Below are 26,413 nucleotides of genomic sequence, written 5' to 3'. Positions count from 1 at the left end.
TCCAGGAGCTGCTCTGTGATCACAAAAAAGAATACAGCCAGGTCCTGCAGCCAAATAGAGGTCCTGATGATCTTAGCGTGATAGAAATGGCTCTTGCCTCTGTACAGTGGGGTGGTTTGTCATCACGCATGTCTGCTGGTTTACCCTGCGGAGGAGGGATAGCAGTATTCTTTATGTCCTCATTTATTTTCCTATGCACAGTGTAGCATGGGCCTGTTTAATCTGTGATCCACGAAGGCCAATTCAGCCCTTCAACTATATCTGGCAGCCTACCAGGACTCAATAAGAACCCCATTTTTGTTGACTGTCTGACTGTAGCTGCATTCTGCTGTGTGGTTCATTGTTGTACAGCTCTGCTTTATTTGTTTAATTTTAGTTTAAAGAATTAAAACAAACCTAATACAAATAGAGATAAAAAATATGCCAATCATAGAGGCAGATCTAGACATAAGCACCTGTGAAGGAGAGGACTAGCTCCAGCTCCACCTCTCCTGAGGGACAGCCAATGGGACTGGGTGGAATGCTGGGCCATTTAGAGTTAGAGCAGAACTACAAGTGACAAAAGGCACAGGTTGGACACTTGTCAGCTTCCCTCAAGTTTTGATGGGAAATGTAGGCATTCTAGTCTTGCAGCTTGACTCTCTGACTGCTGTCCAATGGACTTTTCAACTGTCACTTGTCCAACATTCCACCAAGCTGCCTACATTTCCCATCAAAACTTGAGGGAAGCTGACAAGTGTCCAACCTGTGCCTTTTGTCACTTGTAGTTCCACTCTGAGGGCCAAGCTACACATGACGAATGACACTTGAACGGCAAGTGGATTGAGTGGAGGGCAAGTGAACAGGGAGAAATACACTTGCCGTTCAAGTGTCATTCGTCATGTGTAGCTTGGCCCTAAGTCCATTGGAAGGGAAAGAAGGCTTTTGAGAGACCTTGACAGGGAGAAGGGTTTGAGATGCTGCTAAGAGAAGCAGCAGAAATATAGCTGGCTATTAATCTGTTCTCTTATGTTGAAACTAGAGATGGGCATGATCCGCATTACGATGGGAAAAAACCCACGATAATGGCAATCGCGGGATCGTGACCCGGCGGATCGTGATCGTCCATGGCCAACGATCCAGCGATCGGGAGAGGCCTGGATCATTGCGTTCGGGCTCGGATCGGGGATCCAGACACTCAGGCACCAGCAATCTATTCCCCTGGCAACAGAGCCAGGGGAAAGCCTGAGCTCTGTTTGCCCTCCTTCTGTCGCCCTGGAAACCCAAATGGAAGCCCAGCTTTCCTTGATCAGCAGGGCTTCCTTCCAACCACGGAGCAGCAAAGCAGTCACAAGTTGGGAGAAGACACCCAGGGGAGGGAGGGGGAAGGGGGTGTTCTGTAGCCATGGGCACTCCAATCTCATCCCTGCAAATCCTGATAGGCAGCTCTGACAGCCAAACACAACCTCCTGTGTTGCTGAATGGGACCTGAGGGGAGGCGTGCCCACCAGGCCCAGCAGCCGCCGCCACCACCCACCTTCCCACATTGCTGGGAATACCAGCGTGCCCCGCTTTGGCCTCCACGATCCACGATTTGGGAACTGGAGATGGTCGTTGCGGATCGTTAATGCAGGATCGGCGGTGGCGCCAATCCACGATCTGCTGGGTCGTTAATTTTTTTTTGGATCATGCCCATCTCTAGTTGAAACCCTCCCTGTTTAACTCCAGTTTGGTTTTTAGTTTAAAATCCATTCACTCCTATGTTCCTTATTGTAAATAAAGTTTATTTTTGTTTTGTTTAACCCTGGCTGGCCTGATTTTTTTAGCTGAGGGGAAATATCTGACACACACACAAACACTCTAGTCACAACCAATGGGCCTAGTGAATTAAATCATAGCAACGTATATTGAGGGAAAGTAACTTCTGGATTCTCTTTTTCCCAATAGCCCTGTGCTGTAGCTGAGTGAAGGGAGGTAAATATAGAGGACCGGCTGCCTGTCTGGTGGAGCCTCTGGGAGACGGGACCTTGTGAGGATTTGGGTTAGGGCTCTCTGCCTGCTTTAGTGGAGGCTAGACAGGTGGCATATGACAGGGGGACTCCTGGCCTTTGCCTGCCTGGGTAGCAAGGAGTGTGAAAGGCTTGTGTGTCTGCGAGATGAGGGCAACCTATCCCACCACAGCAGCTATAAAAGGTTTCCAAGTATCTAAAAATATGTCCATATGCTTTGAAGAAGTGAGCTGTGGCTCCTGAAAGCTCATACTCTGCTACTGGACTCTTGTTCTTGTCCATATATAATTCGTGTCTATATGCCATATATTCAAATATTGATAAAGCTGTAAGGTCTTCAATCTATTGAATTATGGGAGGTGGGTGTTAATCTCTGCAATGCTGTAATATATGGCTGCTTTAGGGCCATCAGCAATGGAGGGTGTCCTAACACTGTTGCTACCACAAAAGGTCCGTAAGGAAGGTAGCCCTGTTCATCTCTATCTCCTCCAAGGTGGTGACGGTGTGAAAAGCAGCTGCAGGGATCAAGGCTACTCCTTGTCCTCCCACAGCTAGATCAGACTGTTAGTTTTAAAATGTCTGTTAAAATAACTGCAGAACTCTCTCAGAAGGAATGGAATTGGATCTGATGTTACTGTAAAAAGAAATGCTTTAGCTACCTCGAGCAGGACTATGGAGAAGTGGCATATAAATTTCCTAAATATGTATGTATATACAAGGCACTTAAATGAGATTACATAGAATAATATGTAATGTCCAAAGCAGGTATGCATCAATTGATGGATTAAACTTTTCAGTATCATATTTTTCAAAACCAAGCTTGTAGAAGATCTGCTGATTTTTATATTCTATTCTCTGCATCACTCCAAGAAGAGATGGAACTTTTTGCCATGATAGAGTGTTGCTTGCGTTTCTGTATCTCCTCCCTTCTCATGCAATTAGAATGTCATCTGCTATCTTTATATACTAATAGTCAAGTAGCCTTAATCTGTGCATACTTAAATCTGGAGATTGGAGCCATGAACTGACAAGACAAGATCTTCCTATGAACCTGAAACATGACCTAGGTTTGCAAAAAAATCTGAAATCTAAAAATAATACAAATAATATATCCAAAATGCCTGTAGCTTTAACAGATGCCCTAAGTTGCTGTTGCTAGGCAACCGTAACAGTTTAGACAGTATTCCAGGCTTGGTTTCTGTTAGGAAAAGACAAGGGAAGGGGGCAGGTCCCTTTCTAGGGCTGTTTTGGCCTTTGATGGAGGACTTATTGGGGCCAGCCCAGAAGCAACCACTAAACAACTTGATACCACATGACTTACATGACTTACCCAGGCCTGGCTGCTTGCTACTGTTCAACAGCTTACCCCCTCCCCCCAAGCCAATATAATGTAGTGATTAGAGTTTCAGAGTAGGATCTGGGAGACCCGGGTTCAAATCGCCACTCTGCTGTGGAAACTCCCTGGGAGACTTTGGTTCTGTCACACACTCTCAGCTTAAGCTACCTCTCTGGGTTATTGTGAGGTTAATATGGAAGCAAGGAAAATGATTTAAGCTGCTTTGGGCCCCCATTGTGCAGAAAAGTAGTATGTAAGTGAATATTTATGAAGATGGGGGATGGAGATAAAAAGTAAGTTGTTTAGTGGGTTTGAAGGAGAGTAGGGATAGGTGAGCTTACGGATGCTGCCAGGAGGAAGGAAAGAGGAAATAGTGTGGAGAACGGGATGCAGGGGAAAGTGACGCACCCTCCCAAGTCCTTGTAGGTCCCCCACCATGCAACTGGGTCTGGCTCAGCTGGTACCACACAACTGAGGGGAGAGGCTACTGGTGGGAGGGGGAAAAGTAAAGACAAGGAGGCAGACAAAGGACTAATAATGGACTTTTCTTTTGTGGTAAAAGGAGCCTTTTGTCAGCATGAGAGCCTCTAGCATTGACTTATGCCTGAGCAAGACACTGCCATGAGCAGAAAAACTTTGTAGGATCCATCCAAACCAATAATGATAGATTCTTAAGCCCTGATTGGAAAGTAAAATTGAAATATGTATCTCCGAAATTTATAACATCAGATCTCATGTTATCCTCTTTCACATACAACAAAATCTGGTTATCTTCAAAACCTGGTGGATCACTTTGGATGGAAATGTAAGATATATGTATTTTAAACAAACAAACACATTGCTGTCTTTCTGCCCCATGACCTTTTGCTTCTGCTGCTCTACCGTTCATCTGCTCATAAGTCTACTAATCCTCAATTGTCCCTTATGGTTGGAACAAGGGAGGAATTTGGGCACTTGGGCCAGCTGGGAAAGATCTGATGCACATCTGCACTTCTACTTTTTCAATGCTGTTAAGACCCGTGGCTTCCCTGACCTCTAGATCATTGGTGAGGAAAGAGGTACAGCTGTGGGCATCTGAATCAAGCCATGTATTACTCATCACTGCCACTAAGCTTTGTTCTGAGACTGCCTGAAGGTTGCCTCAACATCAGCAAGGGAGGGTAGTGAGCTGTCATCTCCCCACTCCCTGCTTACTGGGTTTTCTAAGATTTGTGTTTTTATAGTTGTATTGTTTTAACCTATGTTTGTTGGCCACCTTGGATCCCATTTTGGTGTAGGAGAAAGGTGGAAAATAAAATATTTAAAATAAATACAACTTCCCAAAAGACCAGCACCTCAAAATCACCCTCTGTGAAGACTTTCTCTAACTTTAAAAGAAATGCTCACTCAACCTTTTCAAGGCACTTGATTCCAAATGATTAGTATGTGAAGTGAATATTGTTTGTATTTTAATTATCTTGTTATGCCTGGGTTGTTGTGAGTTGCCTGAGCAAATTGGATGAGACAGGATATTCATTAATGGAGCTTGCAATCTTATGAAAGATTGTAAAAAAAAGTCCAGTGGCACTGGGATTTACTTGTAAGAATGCCTAGGATTGATCTGTTAAGTAAAAATGTAATCTGCAGACTGATACAGCTGTTGTGAAGTCCAAGATTCCCCTTGCTGGACTCTTGCCTATAGGCAGACTTGGTTACACCCTTGTTTGAAATACAACACATTTCTGCATGAGTGAAATAATGTATCTGAATCAACTTGGAGGCAAGTGGGAAGTGAAATGTGTTCTTTGGATGACTTCACTGCTGTTCAGAACTTCTAATCAGCAATGTTCCTCTCGTTCTTGAAGCAAAATAACACAGGTTCAGTAGGTTTAATCTGAGTGAAATGCAGGCAAATCAGTCACTTATGTAATTCTGATCAGAGTCCTAATTATAACAAAACTGTGAACAAATAACTACCTGCTGAGAATGTACCTTGATCAGGTTGTGAACTTTGTATGATGTTAGATAACTAGCTAATGGTTGTTAACAACAAAAAAGTGATCACAGAAGTTATCTGAAAATAGTCTCTTGTACTTCAGTTACACTGAAATCATGGCTCAGAAATTACTATATCAGTCTCCTGAATTTATGTCGCTGCTCTGAGATGTTTCCAAGTGGAGGTTTTTTCAAGTGTCACATGCTCTTTGAACACACCCCATACTTGTCAATCTTCACTCATCCAAATGGCAGACAGGAAGATTAGCAAGGTCAGAACAAATGGCACAATTCAAACAAAGAATTTCTCTAGCTTGTTATGCAATATACAGACAACTTTGTACCTCTTTTTCCAGAGTACTTCTTCTCACACTTCTGGTTTAACAGGGTGAAATCCTGCAGTCTTAGCTTGGTAGAGCGGAGACACTATTATCAATAATAGCAGATTCCATTTACCTAGCAGAAATGAATAATAAAACAAGTGAATACTAGATGCTGTTTTCAGTGGCTTAGAACCCATATAGAAGAGGGTTGCCAATTCCATCCTTCAGCTGAAGGCCTCTGACTCCCCACCAAGCTATATCTGGAGACCCTTGTCACCCAGGAGCAGTATTTGGGGGCATTTTGGACTGCAGCCAGAGGTGGAGGGGTGTCATGCTCTAGGGATGGAAATTGCTTCTGTCAGCAGAAAACCTTCAAGCCAACATATTGGCAGTGTTTCTTAGCTATTATGATGCCTCTACAAAATTGATATACATGCAAACACATGTAGTTTAAGATAAACTACAGAATATCATACATTTACTTATAAAAAAAGTTTTCTGTATTGTGCAACTGAGAGGTTTTTCTTGCATGGCTGTTATTAAAAATAAAGATATAATTGGTTTGCAATCAGTAAGCATTTTATTTAGTGAGATAACATAGGGCAGGTAATATCCCAAACTGGCATGCATCGGCTGTTGGATCAGACAAACTTTTCACTATCATACATTCAGTATCATACTTTAAAAAATCCAAAATGATAAACAGAGTGCCTGTACCTTTAACCAGATGCCCTCAGTGACTGTTGCTAAGCAACCACAGCAGTTTAGCCAATATTCCATGTTTGGTTTCTGTAGCAAAAGACAGGGGGAGGGGGCAGGTTCAAATCACCACTCTGCTGTGGAAGCTCACTTAAAGCCTTTGTAAAGACACTTTCACCTGTATCCCCATCCCCACTATTTCCCCTCACTTTCACCTGTATCCCCCATCCCCACTATTTCCTCTTTCCCTCCTCTTGACAGCCTCCATATGTGTGTGTGTGTGTGTGTGTGTGTGTGTGTGTGTGTATACACTGCCTTTCTCCACAATAGGAACCCAAAGCAGCTTATGTCATCCTCCTTGTTTCTACATTATCCTCAAGACAGCCCTGAGAGGTAAGGCTGAGAGTGTGTGATTGAATCAAAGGCTTTTAGTGAGCTTCCACAGCACAGTGGTGATTTGAACCTGCCCCCTCCCCCTGTCTTTACTTCATAAAGTAAAGACAGGGCAGATAAAGGTGAGGGGGAGAAGGATGCAAGAAATGAGAGAGAAACTAAAGGGAGTTCAGGGAAGGAAAAAGAGGACATAGTGGAAGAGGGGGAAATGAGATGCCCCCTCAAGTCCCTGTGGGTCCTCCACTCGTTATTTTTGTTCCTGAGATATCTTCTAGTTCTGGATTTATCCTGCACTGGACCATTTTTGGAGATGTGGGGAAATGGGATTTGTAAGCTGTCATTCCTGCCCACATGAATGAGGAAGAAGAATGGTTTGAAATTCTTGGGTTGTCTGCTCAGCTTGGCCCATCTTCCTCCACTCTCAATTCACTCTTCCTTTCTGGGTAAACTTCTGCTGTCACCACCACAGACCATGAGTGGTCTAAACCAGGTCCCCTCTCCATGGTGCTGCTTAATGGCTCCACCTCATTTTCACATCTCTTGCTTCGTTTGCACTAGCTACCCCCACTTCCACTTCATACTAACTTGTGCATTCTGGAGATGAAGGGATCAACAGCTGCTCTTCTCCTTACGAATAGTTGATAAGTATGACTAAATGAGGCTTAATGTAGTCACAGAGATCCAATGAACCACTTCGAAAATGCAAAGATTTTAAAATAAAGAAATAAAAGCATACACATGATATGCAGACACAACAAATTGAGGAAGGACAAAAGGAATGGTGATAAAACCACAACCCTTGACTCCCAACTCTTTACATACACTAAATGAAAGAAAAGTGAGAGAGGCTGTTCATCTTCAAAGCTGCAAAGCTTTTAGAGATCATCCATTCCCTTATTTCAGTGGCTGGAGCTCTTCCCTTGTCCCAGCAACATGTGCTGAAAATGGAGTCCAGATCAACATGGAGACTGCATTGGATGGCTTGCAGTCAAAAAAGGCTAAAAAAGACAATGAGATTTCGATTTACCTTGTCCTCCCTTTGCAGACTCTTTCTTTCCCTGTTGCAAACGGAAGATGTGCCTTTTGGTCTCCCGACTTCTGTGACTAAGGTATGACATGGTTACTGTCCTACCGGCTAGGGCCTTTTGGATTTCTGTGGCACTGTATGGCTTCTTGCCTGCAATGAGTCATTCCCATCCCACTTTCTCCTTCCCTCCCAGTGTCCAGCACAAGGCACTTTGTATCCTCTGAGCCAGAACAGAATGCCAACCCAATTATTATAGATCCTGATACACATTTTAACATGTGCAAGTTCTGGAGTATAAGGCATTTCACCACAGGGGCTAATGCCCATCGGCATCAGAGCCAATGATATCTGCCAAAAGGAGTTGCAGATGTCATCAAATAGCCTGACCTGGTATCCAGCTCTGTGTGCCAGAGTCCATTTTTTACATCATCAAACGCTGAAAAAACCTAGCATGGGTTAGGGCTCAAATCACTTCATCAATGTTTGGTAGTGGGTAATATTTACATTTTAATACTCTGTTCAAAGGTTTAGGATCAATAAAAATGTGTGACTTTCCTGATGGTTTTGCAATCTTAGGCTTGTGATCTTTATTTGTTTGTGGGATCGGTTGACCCAAGGTCTCAAAGTCAGAACTTATAACACACATATCCACAATTTAAAACTACCTACAGTAGTACATACATACAGAATCACTCCAACAAAATCACCACAAATCATTATCTTAATAGGGTATAAGAGTAGACATAATATATCTACTGGAGCAATTATGCATTTGGCTTGCAAAGTGGCCAGCTCCTACTTCAGTGGTCTTACGAGTGCTATAGGTACCCTCATTTAAGCGTTCTCACTGGCTATGCACTGAGGTCTGTCCCGAGTTTCTGCTTTTCTGCCCAATATCCTTCTCTCTGAAAATCAACCCCACATTCTTCCAGTATCTTTGCTACTGTCACAGCAGTGAGTGGGCTCTGCTCACTCACTAGTTTGCCCTGCATGCAAAATATTCTGATGCTGTAGCTGAATAAGTTGCATGGCTTGAACTGCTATGCTCTACTGCTAGGGAGCATAGCATTGTGCACAACAATAAATTCCAAGCAATAAAGCTTACTGTTCTTTGTGTTGGGAATCTTAAGGTTGCACTTACCCACAGGTTGCAAGATGCTCTTGTTGTACATAATAAGCACCTGGCCACATGTGTCTTTTCGTTAACCAGCACTCGTGTTTTTTTTCATCTCTTCCATAACTGGACCAGATTGATTGCAGTGGAGTCCAGTTGCGCTGGGGGATTCAGGTCTTGTTCTCTGTGGCAAAAATCCTTTCTGCTTTAGTTGTTGCTGCTGCACTGCTATAGCTGGTTTCTGCTGGTAAACGACTACCCCTATGTTTCAAGTAGGACAATAATTAATTGAGAGTCCAGCAGGAGTAGTATGGAATAGTACTTAATTAACAAACCATCTTGAAAGTCCTGGACTCACTCTCTTTCTTTCTCAGTCCCTCTGCTTCTCTACTGACTCACTTCCTGTAGCCGTTCCCTCATTAGGGTTTATTTATTTATTTAATATTTACTAGCTCCCTTTCCACTAAAAGGAAGCTTACAATATAAAATATAAACAAACAAAACAACAGTTTTTACAATATAATACAAATAACAAAATATAAAGAACCAAAACAGTTAAAAACAGAGTTTAAAAACAGAGTTTAAAATACATCTAAAAAGTTGTCCTCAATAAAATAGTATTCAGCTGCCTCCTGAAGTTAGAGAGTGAGGGGGCCAGGTACACCTCCTGGGGAGATTGTTGCACAACTGTGGGGCTGCCACTGCAAAGGCCCTCTCCCATGTACCCACCAACCAAGCTTCTTTGGTCACTGGGTCAGTCAGGATGGCCTGTGATCTTAACTCCCAAGCAGGAATGTATGGGTTGTCAATTCTAGGTTGGGAAATTCCAGGAGATATGAAGCCTGGGGGAGGGGAGGGTCTGCAGAGGGAAGGAGATAATGTCATATAGTCTATCCTCCAAAGTAACCATTTTCTCCAGGGGAACTGACCTCAGTAGTCTGGAGATCAGATTCCAGGAGATCTCCAGGCTCCACGTGGAGGTTGGCAACCATACTTTCTATCCTGTATCTCTGGGTTATTCCCCATCTACTTTTCAAACTCACTCAGTTCCACATACACTGATCCATACCCTACTGCACCAGTATTCTAAGCAGGAATTTTAAAAAGGTTTGAAGGAACAGAAACTGGGTCTTATAAACTAACTCCAGCCTGTACTGATAACTGGAGGATAGCAAGGTAAACAGATAGGAACAATATGGCTGCTTTTCAAATTCTACAAGAACAAAGTTTATTCAGAAAAAAACACAACTGAGGTAAATATTAACAATAACCTGGAGCTGGGGGATATTAGGCTGCAGACAGTATATGCTCAAGGAAAAAACATTCACTCATATTTATATCATAAAATACAGCATTGTGCTTCCACTTAATTACATACCAGACTCAACAAATCCACTGGAATACTGTTAGGCATTTTTACACAGTTTATCCAGACAGCTAAACTTAACAAAAGATCTGTAGGAGCATTTTATCACAGTCCTGATAAAATAACCCTTCTCACCACTCCCTACTGCCCAACCTGCACCAGTTTTCAAAACCTTACTAAAAGCCAAACTAGACATTACGTGTGACATGAATCAGGACACATGGAGCCAGTGAAAGGGGTAAACAGCTCCCCATGGGCATTTCTGCTGGCAAAAATGGTGCAGAAAGGATATAGGAAGCCCCTCCTCCCCCTTTGCAGCTTTCCAAAGCCAAACAGAGCCACAGAATTTTTTCAGGGTAAGTTCCCCAGTTCATCTATGTGACAGCAAGTCAGATCAGGCATCTGTGCCCTGACTGGTATTACACGTCTGATTTGGTTCTAACCCCGCCATCTGTCCCAGTTAGGGTTCCCAGGTCACTGTGACAAATGACTGGAGGGTAGGGGGACTTACTGGATGGCTAGCTGATGATGTGCTGATGTCACCTTTGTGCACCTGGAAGTGACGTCAGGGATGCTGGGTACTGTCTGGTATTTTGTCAAAACTCTATGGTTTAACCCTAGAGTTTTGTCCAGACACCAGAGTATCTCTGGTACCACCACAGTGACACTCTGATACCACTTACAGGTACACATGTGTGGCATTGCCATGTCAAGATGCTGCTGGCATTCCCACCCCATATCCCACCATTTTCTCACTGCTGGCCAGCTGAGGTGTCTGGAAGTGCCTGCAAGTGGTGGGAATCCCAGCCCCGACCAGGGGGATGGCATGGCAAGCCTAGTCCCAGTATATAGCTCCTATTAGTTGCTTCAGGGTACCACTCTTTTTGGCTTATGTGTTACACAGATGCAGCTTTACCTGTCACAGACATATATCCATTTCCTTCTATATATTCCCTCTCAGTCTCAGTAACTGATCAGCTGTTTCCACATTTCTAGCACAAAAATCTGTATTTCTTCAACAGCTAGCACTTGATTCAACTGCCATTTTCAGGTAAAGTAAACTGTCTTTCGAATTTTACTGTGTCTTGTTTTTATTACTCTCGGGGCTTTTAACTGTTTCTATTTCTCTGTCCCTAGAGGAGGGATTTTCTCATGCACAGCCATTAGGAGAGTTCTTTGGTACTTGCCACCTCCCCCCACCCCCAAGTAGACCTGAGGTGCCCTCTCCCATCTGTGAATTGCCTTGTTCCACTGTCCTACTAATTGGAGAGGGAAAAACAAGTTTACCATTACAGAAAAAAAGTTGTGGGGCCATGCATATTTGTGAGGAGATGAACAACTGGGATGTCCCCACTCCCGTAGTGCAATAGCATTAGATTGCTGAGTTCTGAGATTGGCGGCCAGGCTACAAGTGACGAATGACACAGGTTGGACACTTGTCAGCTTCCCTCAAGTTTTGATGGGAAATGTAGGCAGCTTGGTGGAATGTTGGTCAAGTGACAGTTGAAAAGTTCATTGGACAGCAGTCGGAGAGCCAAGCTGCAAGACTAGGATGCCTACATTTCCCATCAAAACTTGAGGGAAGCTGACAAGTGTCCAACTTGTGTCATTTGTCACTTGTAGCCTGGCCCTAAGATAACTGTTCACCTTGCCCTGAACCTCAGAATTTTAGTACTTATGAACATTTGCTCTGTAGCACTGACTGCTAAGGAGGAAGCTGCTCATCTAGTCCCAAGCCCTGAGAAGGTTTCTTTTCAAACTTCCTCCTCCCTATGATCTATGGGATATTTTAAAGTGGAAATTTGGTTTGGGCAGTGTACAGGCTCATGATACACATCCTCCCTCTATTTTCACCCATTACACTATTAGTTGTCTCCCCTCCCCCCATCTTGAACGGATAATTGAGAAAGGATTTTCCTCCCATCTTAATAATGTACCCCCTCCACCTGCAGCCTCTTTCACTTTTAAATAGGCGCAACCAGTAACTTAAATTTCTTACTGTCTCTCTTAAGGGGGGCTCAAAGCAGAAGGTTGGAACAGTTTTCGCTGCTTTTTTGCTGGTACTAGAGTGGACCATACTGACTTGCTTTCACCCCTGAATCTAAGGGGTCAGAGCCCTCAAACACCTCATTATATCCTGGCCTGCGGGGAGGGAGAGAATTATAGTGAAAAGATGTGTACTTTCATCTCTTCCTTCAATATACTTTAGTTAATAGGTGCTCAGGCAGTCCTCCAACATTATTTGATTACTTCTGGGTAATGAAAATGTGTAGTCTTCATGGGGCCATTTTTGGGGGGGAGATTCAAATCATTTAAAAATTAATATTTTTTGGTATAACTGGGTTATCTATAGCTGGACTCCACAAAGTAGACAGAAACCTCTAGCTCGTCTGCAAATGGCACATACTGATAATGTTATGCTTGTCAAGTTATCTATTAGATGGAGTGAGTACTTTTGCATAAAATACTTTAAGACTGGCAATAAAAGTTAGAAGGTTATATGTGTAGTAGCTAAAAACACCAAGTACTTAAGACAAGTCATGATACAGCAGGGTGAAATCTCAAATGTTCTCCATTGTTATGGTATTATTTTCCTGCAAACATTTTGAACAGTGCATGAGAAATCCTTTATGATGTGCAGGCATCTTCCATAAGTCTTTTGATTGATCAATAACAGGCTGTTCAATCTGACACATCTCCTAAACCTTACATAAGGCCATTTGTGAGTAGTTCTGCAGGCACTCCGGCTTTATAATAACTTTTGCTCCACTTCTTGACTACGTGCTCTAAGGCTACATGCCAACATTCATTTTCGACAATACATCGACAATACATTCATTTTATAGCTGAACATTTTATTTTAAATGATTTACAGTGCTGTCCTAAGCAGTGTTACACCCTTTTAAGTCTATTGAAATAAATGGGCTTGGAAGGGTGTAACCCTGTTTAGGATTGCAGTGCTGAGAATAGTCACCATTAAACAGATATTTAGGCTGTCACACATTGAAGCAGCCTAACTTTGCTTAAGACTGCAACCTGAAAAAGAACGAAAGCCAGTACGTCATTCACCAAGCCATTCCATTACCTTAATCACTAAACAAAACGTAGTAATCTATGCCATTTACATGTCTGTTATTATTATTTTAAAAAATTCTGGTAATCGCCATTCAAATAAAAATTCAATAGCAGAGGGGAGAAGAAAAACATTTTTCAAATTCTTTTGAGCAAAGATGTAAAGTCAGAACTTTGTGTCCTTTGGTATGTGCAAACACAAAGACCGTTCTCCATCTTCTCACCAAGCTGAGGCATATTTTACATGCTAAACTTCACACACACTTCCCTGGGTATTATGCTCAATACGAGTTGCATTATGGAAAGAAAATAACTTTCCCAATTTAAAAAAAGTATTCATAAGTGAGAAAGCTCATTTTCAGAGCTTAGAGGTATGAAAAAAGGGGAGGGAAGTATGCTTTCAAAAGCTTGCTTGATTTACATGCCCTGCTGATACAATACCGCTCCATTTTTGAACAACTTCCAGAGAATTCTACTTGCCAACCTTACAATGGGTTGCATCAAGCACTTAATATCTCAACACAATGAATTTGTGTGTAAGAGTACAAGGAAGAACATATTTTTAAAAAACCTTTGTGTTTGACGATCTGGCTGTTACATCTCTGCAGTCATTTACTGCTTTATTATTATGTTTTTATTATTTTTGTTTTAATGCTGCTGTATTTGGAACTTGAACTCTGAGGTTTTGTTCACACCTGTAGGTGGAGGATAAGAAAAAGCCCTGTGGTGGCAGAAAAACTGTAGCATTTCATACTGCAGGTGGTAGCTTCTGGCTTCTAATGTTCTCTCCACATAGAGGGGGAAAGGGTACCCTTTAATGGTGCTTGGAGGTCCAGAGGGGTCCAGTGGTCTCCCAGGCTACAATTCTCATGACTATTAGAGAAAAACTGAGAATAAACTGTAGATCATGCCTGAGGATACTTACAGACCTTATTTCCTTCTATCTATATATTGGTTGTCCAGATCTTTTGTGAGGTTGGCTGGAGCCAATCAGAAGCAACGTTAGAGCAGCAGTCTCAAGCAGCTTTCTGAGCTGCTGAGCCTCCTGGCCCAAACTAAGGCTCTTAGAATAGAGTATGTATGGTAATGCAGTTAGGGGTGCCAGGTCCCCTTATCCTTCCAGCAGAAGTGGGGGAGACCCAGCACTTACCTCTGTTTTCTTGGAAATGGCCTCCCCATTGATGATGTCACTTCCAGGAGTGATGTCATCACGCAGGCCCCAGGAGTGCTCCCGGGCTTCGTTCTGGACCAAACTGACCTGGTGCAAAGCCTGGGAGAACTCCCAGAGCCTGCGCAATGTTACTCCTGGGAGTGATGTCATTACACTATGCCAGGAGTGCATCCCAGGAGCCCTGTTCCCACACCTTTTTCCCCACCAGCCAGGTGAGTGGTGGCAGCAGGAGGAGGCTGGGAGTGGGAGATTCCTCACTCCTACCAGGAGAACGGCAACCCTAAGTGCAGATCACCTAGTGCTGTGTCACTGAGATAGAGGGCAGATTTGTTTTCCTCTATTTGACATAGTCTGCCATAACTACAAGTCTCAGAGTTCTTTTTACATAGGCAGGAGGGAAGACAAAATAATTGCAAAAACAGTGGGAGTAGGTAATGCTGCTGCTTCTGTTGGATTTGCAGGCCTAATTCATTCACAGTCACACACTCAAAACTTGCCGCCATGTCTGGTGGTGGCTATAAATACAATATAAGGATGTAAAAGAAAAGGAACAAAAAGAAGCTGAAGGATACCAATCTGCCAGTTTTTCAAATCAGATAAGGCCTTTCTGCGGTCAAGCAACAATTAATATTCTAGGGAAGCAGATCAGAATCAAGATGAAAATGAGTTCAATATAGAGGCTGAGTTTGTGGCAACTAATTTTCAGTGGAATGTATAGGGTTGGGTCATTCCTAGAGATTTAGGGATGGAGCCAGGGAAGGTGGGGTTTGGGGAGTGGAGGGACCTCAGTGGGGTATAATGCAATATTCACCCCCTGAAATTGGCATTTTCTTCAGAACTCATTTCAGTAATCTGGAGGCCAGTAATAATTCTAGAACTCGAGGGCTCACCTGGAGGTTGGCAACCCTAGAAGTGTTCATAGCCCTTCAGGGTTTTTTTAGCACTCTTCCAATGACTGTGGCAGCAGCTGGAAGTATTTTAACTAGAACACATCAAAAACTGCAGGCATTCTACAGTGGGGCAAGAATGGTTAAGCCACCTAGCTATCTTGTCTATCCACTGTGTACTTGAAAATGACTTTGGAGGTCTATTTCACGATTTTGCAAAGAAAAAGGCCAGAAAGATAAAGCTTTGAAATTAATTGGCCCACATTAGTTGGCCAATTGTTGTGCCCACATTGGTCCATCCTTCTGACCTCCGTAGCTTGGCCAATAAACAGGCATGAGGACCCAACAGAGTAACAACAAACAAAATAGTTTATTTACAAGTTGGTCAGTTAATCAAACAACAAATGAACAAGCAATCAAGGTGCATTAGAAACAAGAGATGGGTGAAAGCAAAATAAACAAAAGGCCCTAGCGTGACTGAACTCACTGGCCCTCTGTCTGCCTGGCCTGTCTTCTCACCCTACCTGGATGAAGGCCTCTCTCCCTAGCAGAAACCTCCTCTGACCTGCTCCCTGGGAGAAAGAACGCAGGCTTTTCCCCCTCCCAGACTTATATAGCACCAGCCCCCTGTGTTCTGATTGGCCAAAAAGGGCGCCAAAATGGCCCAAGGGCTCCTGGGAATCATAGGCAGGCCTACTCTCACCGCTAACAGGCTTCTGAGGCCTTGCTAGGCCTTCCTGGCACAGCCAGGTCATGACACAAGTGCTCCTAGGAAAGCTACAGAAAAGCCACATAGTGGCCGGAGTGCCTGCTCATGGTGGCAAATTGAGTGCAGGTGGTCATGAAAAAAATGCTGCAGTATGGAAACTGAACCAGCAAAATTGGCCCGTGCAGAAGAGGTTACCATCAATTTAAAATCCTCTATTATGCCACTACATGATCCAACTCATCCATTAAGATTATTTTCACATCTAAACAGAGTAACACTGGCCGATTCCAGACGGCCCCCTGCCTCGCGAAACGTCACGCGTCATCGCGCATTGTCGCGCAGAAAACGCGAAATATCGCGTTTTCTGCACGACGACGCGCGACGACGCGCGACGTTTCGCGAGGCAGGGGGCCGTCTGGAATCGGCCACGGTTGCATTGCTTTAACACATGTAAATAACACTTAATTACAGATAGCCACAGAAAAGAAAATGTTTGTCTTGTAGGTTTTACATTTGCATCATAGATCTTTTCACCAGTTTTACGTGCAACTACATTGCATGTAGAAATGCTCTGATTTTAAAGGTTGTTCATGCAGTCCTAAGAACGTTTATTCCCAATTAAATCAATGGGATATATTTCTAAACAAGTGTGCACAAGATTTCAGATGTTCATGGAACATTTTGCTTCCCCTTTGGTGACTGCTGTGTCATGCTTATGGGAACTTGCTGCCTGCTAGTTGATCGTTAACTGCTTCGAAACAGTTGCTGCTTTATCGCTTTCTGCTTGTCTTTTTGACACACTAACGGACTGATCCTAAAGATATGAATAGCTGTATAACTCTCAGGATGTTATCTGGTAATATCAGCAGAGTGGCACCGTGTACAAACCGAGACGGGCTGGTCAATCCTGCAATGTGGCAGGCCTGTTCCAGTGTATTTCTGAGGTCCAATGTATTTCTGAGGTCATGGTGCAAAAAGTTTTACTATTTTACTATTATACAACAGGCTCCACAAACTAATACAAGTAGCTCCATGGAAGCCAAAATGACTGATCAAGATGCCTCAATATGATTTACAGTATCTGGAATATCTGCCACTGGCAGGCAGGCAGGCTTTGTAGCACTGAATCCTTTGCTTGGTGTGAGGTCCTACAACAGTAACCAACCCCAATAATTCTGGCACAATGGTAATTAAACCCCTATTCTCATCACTGCTACAGCAAATCATAAGATCAAATTAAAAACATTTCATAGTCAAATGACAAGTCTGTATAAATGGTTAACATACCATGAGACGTTAGGATTTTCGAAAGATGAATATAAAATAAAATCGAGAGAAGATTTGATAACAGGAGGATATACTTGCCAATGGTTTTCTTATTTGCGAATCTTAGAAAGGTTTAAAGTAGACAAAAGTTATTATGATTATGAGCAATCTAAATTGAATTTAGATTTGAGGCAGAACTATGTACAAATGATGAGCATGTTATTGCCAAAATGTACAAACTCTTCTTGAAATCTGAGACAGAAGACCAAGTGAAAGAATCTATGATTCAATGGGCTAAAAAATGTTGGATAAGATATACGAAAGGAACAATGAGAAATACAATTATTAATTCAGAAAATTTTAAAGATTACAATTGAAAACACAGACTTTGTTTTGGGATTGGAAAGAAGTCATGGAATTTTGTTTTTATATATGACTGAAAGATTATTATATGCACAAAAGTGGAAGAGTCCGATATCATCTATAATAGAGGTATGGTTGATGGTGTTGGAGTTCGCAACGATGGCTACATTTACTTCACTGATTAAAGACAATAAGTTTGTTTATTGCTGATTGGAAACAGACTTTTTACATGAAATATATAATAATGATTTGATGATCTGAACAAGAAATTTGGACAATATAAAAAAGAGAGCTTTTCTTTGTAAACACAGAGTAAGAGAAAATTTGTAATTCTATTTGTTGCAAAGAAAATCAGAAGCCTCTTTTTAGTTTATGTAGTTATTTTTCTTTTCTTGTTTTGTTATCTTTCTGTTAATTATTCTTTCTTTTATAAACATTCTAATAATAAAAAGAACCTTTCATAGTTTTCAAGCAATTCCTGTATTAATTGATCTTGTGTTTTAAATAGGCCCTGATTATCTCTTAAGATCCTTCCTCTTATACAAAGAGCAAGGACAATAAAAAGTATTAAATGTAGACCCATTATTTTCAATTCATGTATTTTACTCCTATCATTTTCCCCTACATTTTACTCAGATGAAGGGCAGAGCAAACAAGATATTCTCCCCTCCCCTTCCCATCCCACACTTACATTTCATCACCTGATCTAAGGATCATAGAAGTAGCCTTCCAGATTTGTATAATTTGCTAGATCAGGAAAATGGGCCTAAATCCACATGCCATTGCTACCTGTCTGCACTGTGTTGCTCCCAATGAAACATGCAGCTGCAATATACACATTCTAATGTAGATGTACGCTTGGAAATACATCCCAGTTACACTGTGATTTTTAAACTGAAAGGGGACATTCTCTGTTAATGATTGCAATGAACAGTATGGGCTCAGAGGAGTATGTAGTGTTGCATACTTTTGGGGCCCAAATCCCCCCACCATTTCTGAATGGAAGCAACATTTCTGGAATAGGAACGCTAACAGATCAGAAGCCCAGATACAGAGACATGTGTGAAACAGGTCATACACTTAAAAAAAGGAACCTGAAGGAAAGGTAATAGTGTAGGAGGTTTGAAGAAAAGGCAAAGGATGCTGGGAATTAAGGCAGAAAGAGAGTAATCAGGGAGGCCAATGCAGTGCATATGATAAGAAGAGGCTGTATGCCATGGGAAGAAACGAGGAGTACTTGAGAGGTCAGGTAACGTATAGAGGTCTGCACCCTCCAAAAATCTGGATAATATGGATCTGGATTTCAGGGATTTAAAAAAAAAATCCAGGATCCCTGAAATCCAGGTAAGATTCTCTGATCCAGTTCAGCAAGATTAGAGAATGCAGATTTATCTGACCATTATTCCCTATAAGGAAAAATATCTGGGGGCTATTCAAGGAGCTGAAGGGGCGTTTTTTTTTTCAAACTCCACCAAATTTGCAGAGAACCTGCTCCTGATGGTCCTCTAAAGATGCTCCCCGCAATCCTGCCACAGGCCAGAGGCAAACTCCCAAATGCAAGCTCAACCCAGAGAAAGCCCAACAGAACCAAACTGAAGCAAGGACACCATAATCACACCAGAGAATTTTGTCAATTCCACCAAAACCAAACTGAAGCAAGAGACACTATTGCAACTTAACCCAACAGAACAACTGTAACTCACTGAAGCCAGGCCCAGAGGGGGAACACCACAGAACCAAGTAGGTACCCAGCCACTCAGCACAGCAGCAGAACCACCAATAAGGCAATGGCAAGCAAGCAAAGCTGTAAGTAACTCAGTATAAGATAGATCCCTCTTGGCCTCTTTATAAAAGTGAGAGGGAAGGGTAATTTGGGGAAACCCAACCCCTCCTCTCTCTGCAGTCTGCTCTGCAGCCTACATTGCCACTCTCACTGGCTCAGAGGAGCCTTGAGGCACAGCTACAGCCTGCAGCATCCCCTCATCAGCAGCCATCCTGTTCCCTCCCATCTCTGCAAAGAATGTTAACCTTTCACACAAGAACTGAATTCTCTCTAGCTTTATTTTGGGTGTTTATTTGGGGTTTTCCTATCATCTCTCTCTGAATCTTGCTGTTCCACTAACAAAGAAAGCAACATTTCTGATAGAAAGTCCTAGGTTCAATCCCTGGCATCGCCAGTGAAAAGATGAGGTAGTAGGTGATGTGAAAGACCTTTACCTGACATGCTGGAGAGCTGCTGCCCATCTGAGTAGTACTAACCTTGATGGACCAATGGTTTGATTCAGTATTCAGCAAGTGCTGGCAGGTTCAATACCCACCACTTATTGTGCCCTAAAGTCTTATAAAGCCAGCTAAGAACATGTTGGAAAGTGTTTCTATGTTCACTTCAGGTTCACTGTCCATATATAGCCAGCCACTAGTAAAATTAGACAGAATTTGAAAGGTATTCATAACTCACTCCAAATACTTAAAAATCTAGCACGAACTTGAACATTGTCCATAATCTCTGTCTGAGCCAACAATGAGGCCAACAATGCCAACTGTGCCACCACAGTATCAGAAGGCCTCTTCCCTTTCACTGGAATTTGCTGCCTGGCACACAATGATGGGCAGCAGCATTCTATATTAGTTGAGTTTTCTGAGCCATCTTCATGGGTGGCCCTGTGTTCAGCACATGACAATAATGCAACGCCTGCAAGAAGAAAGAGACTTTATCAGCTAACAGCGCCATCCTAAGCAAGGTTACATCCTTCTAAGACCACAGACTTAAACGGATTTAGAAGGGTGTAACTTTGCTTAGAACAGCACTGTAAAGCTTTTAAAAGACTCGTAAGTGACTATTGTGGCCCAGGCATCCAGGAAGCCAGGGCTGGTGTTAATCAGTGGGCAACAGGGGCATTTGTCCCAGGTCCCATGTCGAGATGGGCACCAACTATCCATGGTTCCCCCCTCAGGAGGAGGGGGGGAAGGCACCAACACTCACACCTGCCCTGTATAGGGCTTGGCACCTGGTTCCTGGAGGTGTCAGTTCCAGCCCACCTTGCACATGGTGAAGGCCCCCCCTTGCTTGGCCCTGGTAGGGGTGGTGGCAGTAGGGGGAGGTGATTCTGAGGACCCCGTCTTGGACTTTTGCCCTGAGCCCAGAATCACTAAGAATACCTGTGCAGAAAGAACAAATACAGAAATACCTCCAAGCTATGAACATGATCTTGCAGAACAACTGGAATCTTATCTTGAAAAGTCTTGGCCTTTTAGCTTTGTTTGGCCCTTCAGGGCAACTGGTTACTTGCTGTGTGAAACTGGATGCTGAACTAGATGAACCAGTGGTCTGAACCAACAGGTTCTACTTATGTTTTTATGTTCAGGATTCTACCACTTCATTTTGCTAACTATATTATACAGACTAGGCCAATGTCTCTTCCATTGAAGAGCTTGATAAAAATACTGAGTTGGTATCTAATCTCTTATGCTGTATGTTCAGACTATTCTAAGTAGGGAAATCAGGTAATACATAACACTGTATGAATAACCCCAAAGCTTCATGAGATGTATGTCACCAGTTTATCTTTTGAATGTTCAAGTTAGTTATTATTTATCTTAATTTCTTATTACAGAACCAATTAGGGTTGCCAGCCTCCAGGTTGTGGCTGGAGATCTCCCAGAATTACAACTGGTTTCCAGGCCACAGAGATCAGTTCACCTGGAGAAAATGGCTACTTTGGGAGATGGACTCTATGGAATTATGCCATGCCAAGGTCTTTTCCCTCTCCAAACCCCACTTTCTCCAGGTTTCACACCCCAGATCTCCAGGAATTTCCCAATGTGGATCTGGCAACCCTAGAACCAATAGGTGTTTCAGAGCACAGGTTAATAACTAGACTGGTTGAAGGACAATGTAAGGGAAGAGGGACGGGGGAACTCACCATTTTACAAGCTGCATTCTACTTGCAAGCCTGAGGAGGAGAAAAGGTAGTAAATGCCTCTTCCCAATAAGCCACCTTACTTTTATTTCAAGTTGAAAAAGCCTGAACAAGTGTTTAACTTAGGAAAGTCATTATCACAGTTATGAGGATCTGTGCTTTAGAGAGATTATCTTTCAGCAGCTGCAGAAAGAAAGCAACCCTTAATGAATTCACAGTGCATAAGTAAATCTTCTGAAACCACAGCAGCAAAACAATGATTTCTTTGTATTACTGCATAGTAGATAAGAAAAAAACATGGGTGCAGTTAATCTATACTAATTCTATGAATTTGTTATTGCAAGAAGAGAATCAGGTTGCTGCATAGGAGGGGCAGTTTTTACTTGTTCAAATATCTTAGGCCAGCCTATCAAAATATTAGTAATTTCCCACAGAACTGCTAATGTACAGCTACAAAAAAAATATGAATATGAAAACGGGTAACAGATACATTTGAAAGAAAGCTAAAGGGACAAATAAGGATAATTTGAAATGTCTTAATTCACTGAGAACTCATAAATAAATGCTATTTTCCCCTTGCTACTGAAAGTATACTTCCTTGAAAGCATGAGCATTTCCATTTGGATACTATCAAGTTGTGATTTGTTCTCCTTTTGTCTTAAAATTCTCTTGTTCTAATGCTGGGCTCTGGTTGATGCCAGACAGGCTACCTTATGTAGGGGAAAGACCAGCATACAGCAGATGACTGTAGTTGCACATGGGGACATAAAGGAGGAGATAGTTCTTTATATATGTGGGTCCTGGATGATGGTTTTAAAGGTCATAACCAGCACCGATAGAACTCTGTGACACTCCACAGGACAAATTCAGTCCCACTGATTTTGTTCCACTGGTGGAAATGCTATGTGTCTGATCTGAGAGAAAAGACCCAAACCCCCAAAGTGCTACTTCCTTAATGCCAACTCTGTATTCCAACTGTATCCAACTGTATCCAACTGTCAATTGTATCAAAGGCAACTGATGGATAGAACAAAGAGTACTAACAGGGACGTTCCCTTTCCAACTGTAAACGATGTATAAACTTTCTCGCTCATGCAAAAGGGAAGAAGGCCTCTTCTGATCCTGAAAAAACTATGCTGGGGTTTTTGAATAAAAAGCTGAATGGGACAGAGATGCAGCGAAGAGGGAAATCAGGAAAAATCATCCCTCCATTGTTTCAAACAGCTGTGTAATTGCAGCAGTGGAGTGCCTCACTTTACTGTTTTCTAAATTTACAAACTCAGTGAGGATTCAGACACAGCTTTTAATCTTTGCTTCCCCCCCATGTTCTGAGGCAGTGGTATTCTCTCCATGGCTCACCGCGAACCAGTTTTGCAGTTACCATCAACAAAAAAGCCACATTTACTTCCACACCTGACATGAGGCCTGCACCTCAGGAAGGCCTCAAGGTTACCTGCTCCTTTACCTGTGGCTGCTTTTGAGGTGGGAACCACCTGCCAGCCATCACTCACACTGGGCAAGGCCTTGCCCGCTTTTCTGAAACATGGAAAATTACAGCCCCACAATAAGGGCTTCTGCTGTGAAAATCTCCATTGGACCATGCCCCAGATAAGCAAAGAAACACCAAACTTTATTGGACCAAACTCTCTGTGAGAGGCAATTTCGTTAAGCAGTACTTTTCAGTTGTTAGCTATTCACACTTTTTATGGCTAGGTTTCAAGTGTTCTTATCTATACCACCAGTTACTTTAAAAGTATGTCATGTTCTTTCTGTATCATATTAAGTCTGTGATATTGCAATAGCCTGATCTATACATAAAGTTTATTTCAGTGCAATGAACTACATGACATACATTTCATCCACTATGATATTATTTACACATATAGTAGCAAGGAGAGTCATATATTTCATTACTAGCTAGAAAAAAATAGCACATTTCCTTGCATTAAGAGAAACTGGTCACCTGAAAACACCCTCAAACACTCTTTGGGGTCAATGTTCTAAGCTGGGGTCTCTAACTTTTTTTGAGCCTGCAGACACCTTTAGAATTCTAACCTGTGTTCTAAGCTATGTTCAGATTCTTCTGTCATATATACTGTATAGTTCACTGCATGGTCTACCCCCTTCCCCAAGGATTGTTCTAAAACATTCCCATATTTTCCATACAAACTCATGTTTTGCAATCAAACTAAGCTTGCAGGAACCTTGTATACTGATGTGCATGAAATGATCATATCACCCTATCATGTAGGGTTTCCAGCCTCCAAAGGGTGGCTGGAGAGCCTCTCAGAATTACTATTGATCTCCAGGCCATAGGCATCAGTTCCCCCTGGAGAAAATGACAACTTTGGAAGGTAGACTGTATGGTATCATACCATGCTGCCATCTCTCTCCTTCCTAAACCCTGCACTTTCCAGGCTCCATCTCCTAAATCTCCAGGAATTTCCCAACCTGGAGTTAGCAACCCTACTAACACTGCCACTTCACTACAGCAAGTGCTAGAAAAGGCACAGTGCTACAGTGGATTCTAAATTAGATGGCTTCAGAAAAGTAATTTCCTAGTGCATGGATGGGCAAGCTTATCATCAGGCCTGCTGTTGTCATGGAGATACCTGAAGCTGTCGTTTTAGGCAACATATTCCAGAAAGAAAGACAGAGGCACAGGCCAGAGCAGGGTATGTATTATTCTGATTTTGCATTGCAGGTGTAAAAATACTTGAGGCCAGCACAACTGAACTGTTACAAAATGTAAAAAAGAGATAAAGCACAGTAACGGTAATTACTAAAAAAAACAAGGAACGGCAGCTAGCCAGCTCATTCTTCCTGTCTTGACATGCCTCCAGTATGGAAGATAGTCAGTAGCAGAAGGTAGTCAGGAGAAACTTTGCTTTACTTTTCTAATCGGAAGGTAAGAAAGTTGATTTTATTGATGAACTGTGTATTTCTATTATGACGCCAATTTCTTTTAAGATCCTTTGGATGCCTTTCCCTCCAGATCTGGTAATGTATTACTTTTTGTCAGTTAGCCTTAGAACTTCATCTCATCATCTCCACAGATCTTCAGACAACCTCCCTAAAAACAGGCATTCTGGCATGATCTCTGTCCAGCTTGTCAAATTATAGTCTGGCCATTGACCATAATGAGTTTGTGTGGCAGCATGGAGCTTATTATGGTCACAGTATAATTACAGATATCTAGTCATCACTGCGAGGAGGGGCATTTTCTTTTCTAGCAGCATGGAAGTGACCTGAGGTCAATAGCGATGTGACCATACTAATGCAGGTCAATTCTATCTGTAATTTATAGAAATTTTGTCATCCACTGTCTCCTAAAAGAACTCACCATTAAAACATACACAAATTCCACCCATGACATGTGTTTTGCTTCAAGATGGGTAGTGTTAGTCTGTCTGTAGCAGCAGCAAAGAGCAAGAGTCTAGTAGCACCTACAAGAGTAACAAAATTTGTGCTAGGGTATGAGCTTCTTCACATCTTCAGATGTGTTCCACTTGTTATGCACCAAGTTACCTATATAGGAAGATTACTTTTTAAATTTATGACTCGGCGGCAACCCGAGTTTCCCCTTTCTATTTCCACTCGGGAGTGCTGCAGCCGGCCGCTGTCTCAAAGCGCTGCTCTAAATAAGCCTTGGCGCTCGTGGAGCAAGCCGTGTCTTAATCATTGACTCTTGTTCCCGTCCCGGCTGCTCCTTCCCCTCCCCCCTGGGAAATCCAAGCGTCTCCCAGCGCCGCCCCCATTGCTGCAACAACCGGCCTGCTGCCCGTGGGTGAGCCAGCTTCCTCCTTCCCCGCCGCCGTCTCCTGGCAAGCCCGCGGCCAACAGCGCTGATGCCACCGAGGGCGTCCTTGTGTGGGTGGAGAGGGGGGAGTGCCCGCTGGCCACCCTCCTGCGCGGCTGACGTGTATGCCCGCAAGAGCTTCCCTGGTCTTCCAGGGAAGTGGCACCAAATCGTGACCCGGCGAGGTCAGTGGCCCACGGGCTCCGCGTCACGGGCGCGCACACGCAGCCATCTGCCCTGGTTTCGCGGCCTTCCTTCCCTCGGGCAGCTGGCACTGGCCGCCTGGCCCGCATATTGCCCCACAGTGGCGCAATCACGGAGGAGTCATCTAAGCTCAGGCACCCTTTCGCCTACTTTGTTCTCAGGGCAGTTCCTCTGCTATGCTGTCTGTAGGAAGTTACGGCCTGGGGAAAACCCCAGCATTTTTGTAAGAGGTGAAGGTAAGGCTTAGCTTCAGGGAATGACTGAACTTTACCTTCGCGCATGCCATTAAACAGACCCTAGAAGGGCGGGGGGTCCAAACAGAGAAGAATGGCATTTTCCCCGCAAGCGCTGCTCGAGACCAAAGCACGCGAGTGACTCCAGTCTAAACCCATTAAAATCAACACGCTTAAACCGGAATAATTGTAAAGCGTCGGTCTCTTCCCGACGCCCTCCCGTCCCGCGCGAGTGCCCAAGAATGCAAAAGGGGGCATGCGCGCCGCAAGACCCCGATTTCTCTCGCCAAGATCCTCTCTGCGCTCCCTTCGCTCAAACTCTTCCCGTCGGAGCCGGAGGAAGCCGCGAGGGGAGGAGCCGGAGGAGGGCTGAGCTGTGGGGTGGGGAAGGCGGTCGGGGGAAGTGCTACGTGTCTCCTCAGCCCTTATACCTACCGTCTTCCCCCCCTCAGCAGCCAGCTCAGCAGGAGCGAACCGCTTAGCCTTGTCCTCACTGCCCGTAGCCAAGGGAGCCGTCGCGCCGCGCAGCTCGAGCCAGCAACATGTCTGAGAACAACAAGCAAAGGATG

At 43.3% G+C, this 26,413-nt stretch overlaps 1 protein-coding gene and 1 long non-coding RNA gene across 3 annotated transcripts in view; one reads left to right on the top strand and one right to left on the bottom strand.

Moving 5' to 3' along the window:
• LOC129331914 (uncharacterized) lies at positions 1 to 26,341 on the bottom strand. The gene is made up of 4 exons (XR_008597300.1): positions 26,280 to 26,341; positions 8,882 to 9,115; positions 5,643 to 5,754; positions 1 to 145 (listed from the first exon to the last, which is right to left on the bottom strand). It is a non-coding gene; the product is annotated as an uncharacterized LOC129331914 (long non-coding RNA).
• The window catches only part of PAPSS2 (3'-phosphoadenosine 5'-phosphosulfate synthase 2), a 60,213-nt gene continuing 60,068 nt past the window's right edge, over positions 26,269 to 26,413 (top strand). Inside the window, exon 1 of one of the 2 annotated variants that reach the window (XM_054982584.1) lies at positions 26,269 to 26,413. In XM_054982584.1, coding sequence (XP_054838559.1) covers positions 26,387 to 26,413 — 27 coding nt within the window. In that variant the 5' untranslated portion in view covers positions 26,269 to 26,386. The other variant, XM_054982585.1, reaches the window with a different exon arrangement.

The sequence above is a fragment of the Eublepharis macularius genome, chromosome 6, assembly GCF_028583425.1.
Source record: "Eublepharis macularius isolate TG4126 chromosome 6, MPM_Emac_v1.0, whole genome shotgun sequence".
In the NCBI taxonomy this organism is placed as follows: domain Eukaryota; kingdom Metazoa; phylum Chordata; class Lepidosauria; order Squamata; family Eublepharidae; genus Eublepharis; species Eublepharis macularius.
The sequence above is the reverse complement of the archived record's forward strand: the minus strand, read 5'-3'. Positions and strand labels throughout refer to the sequence as shown.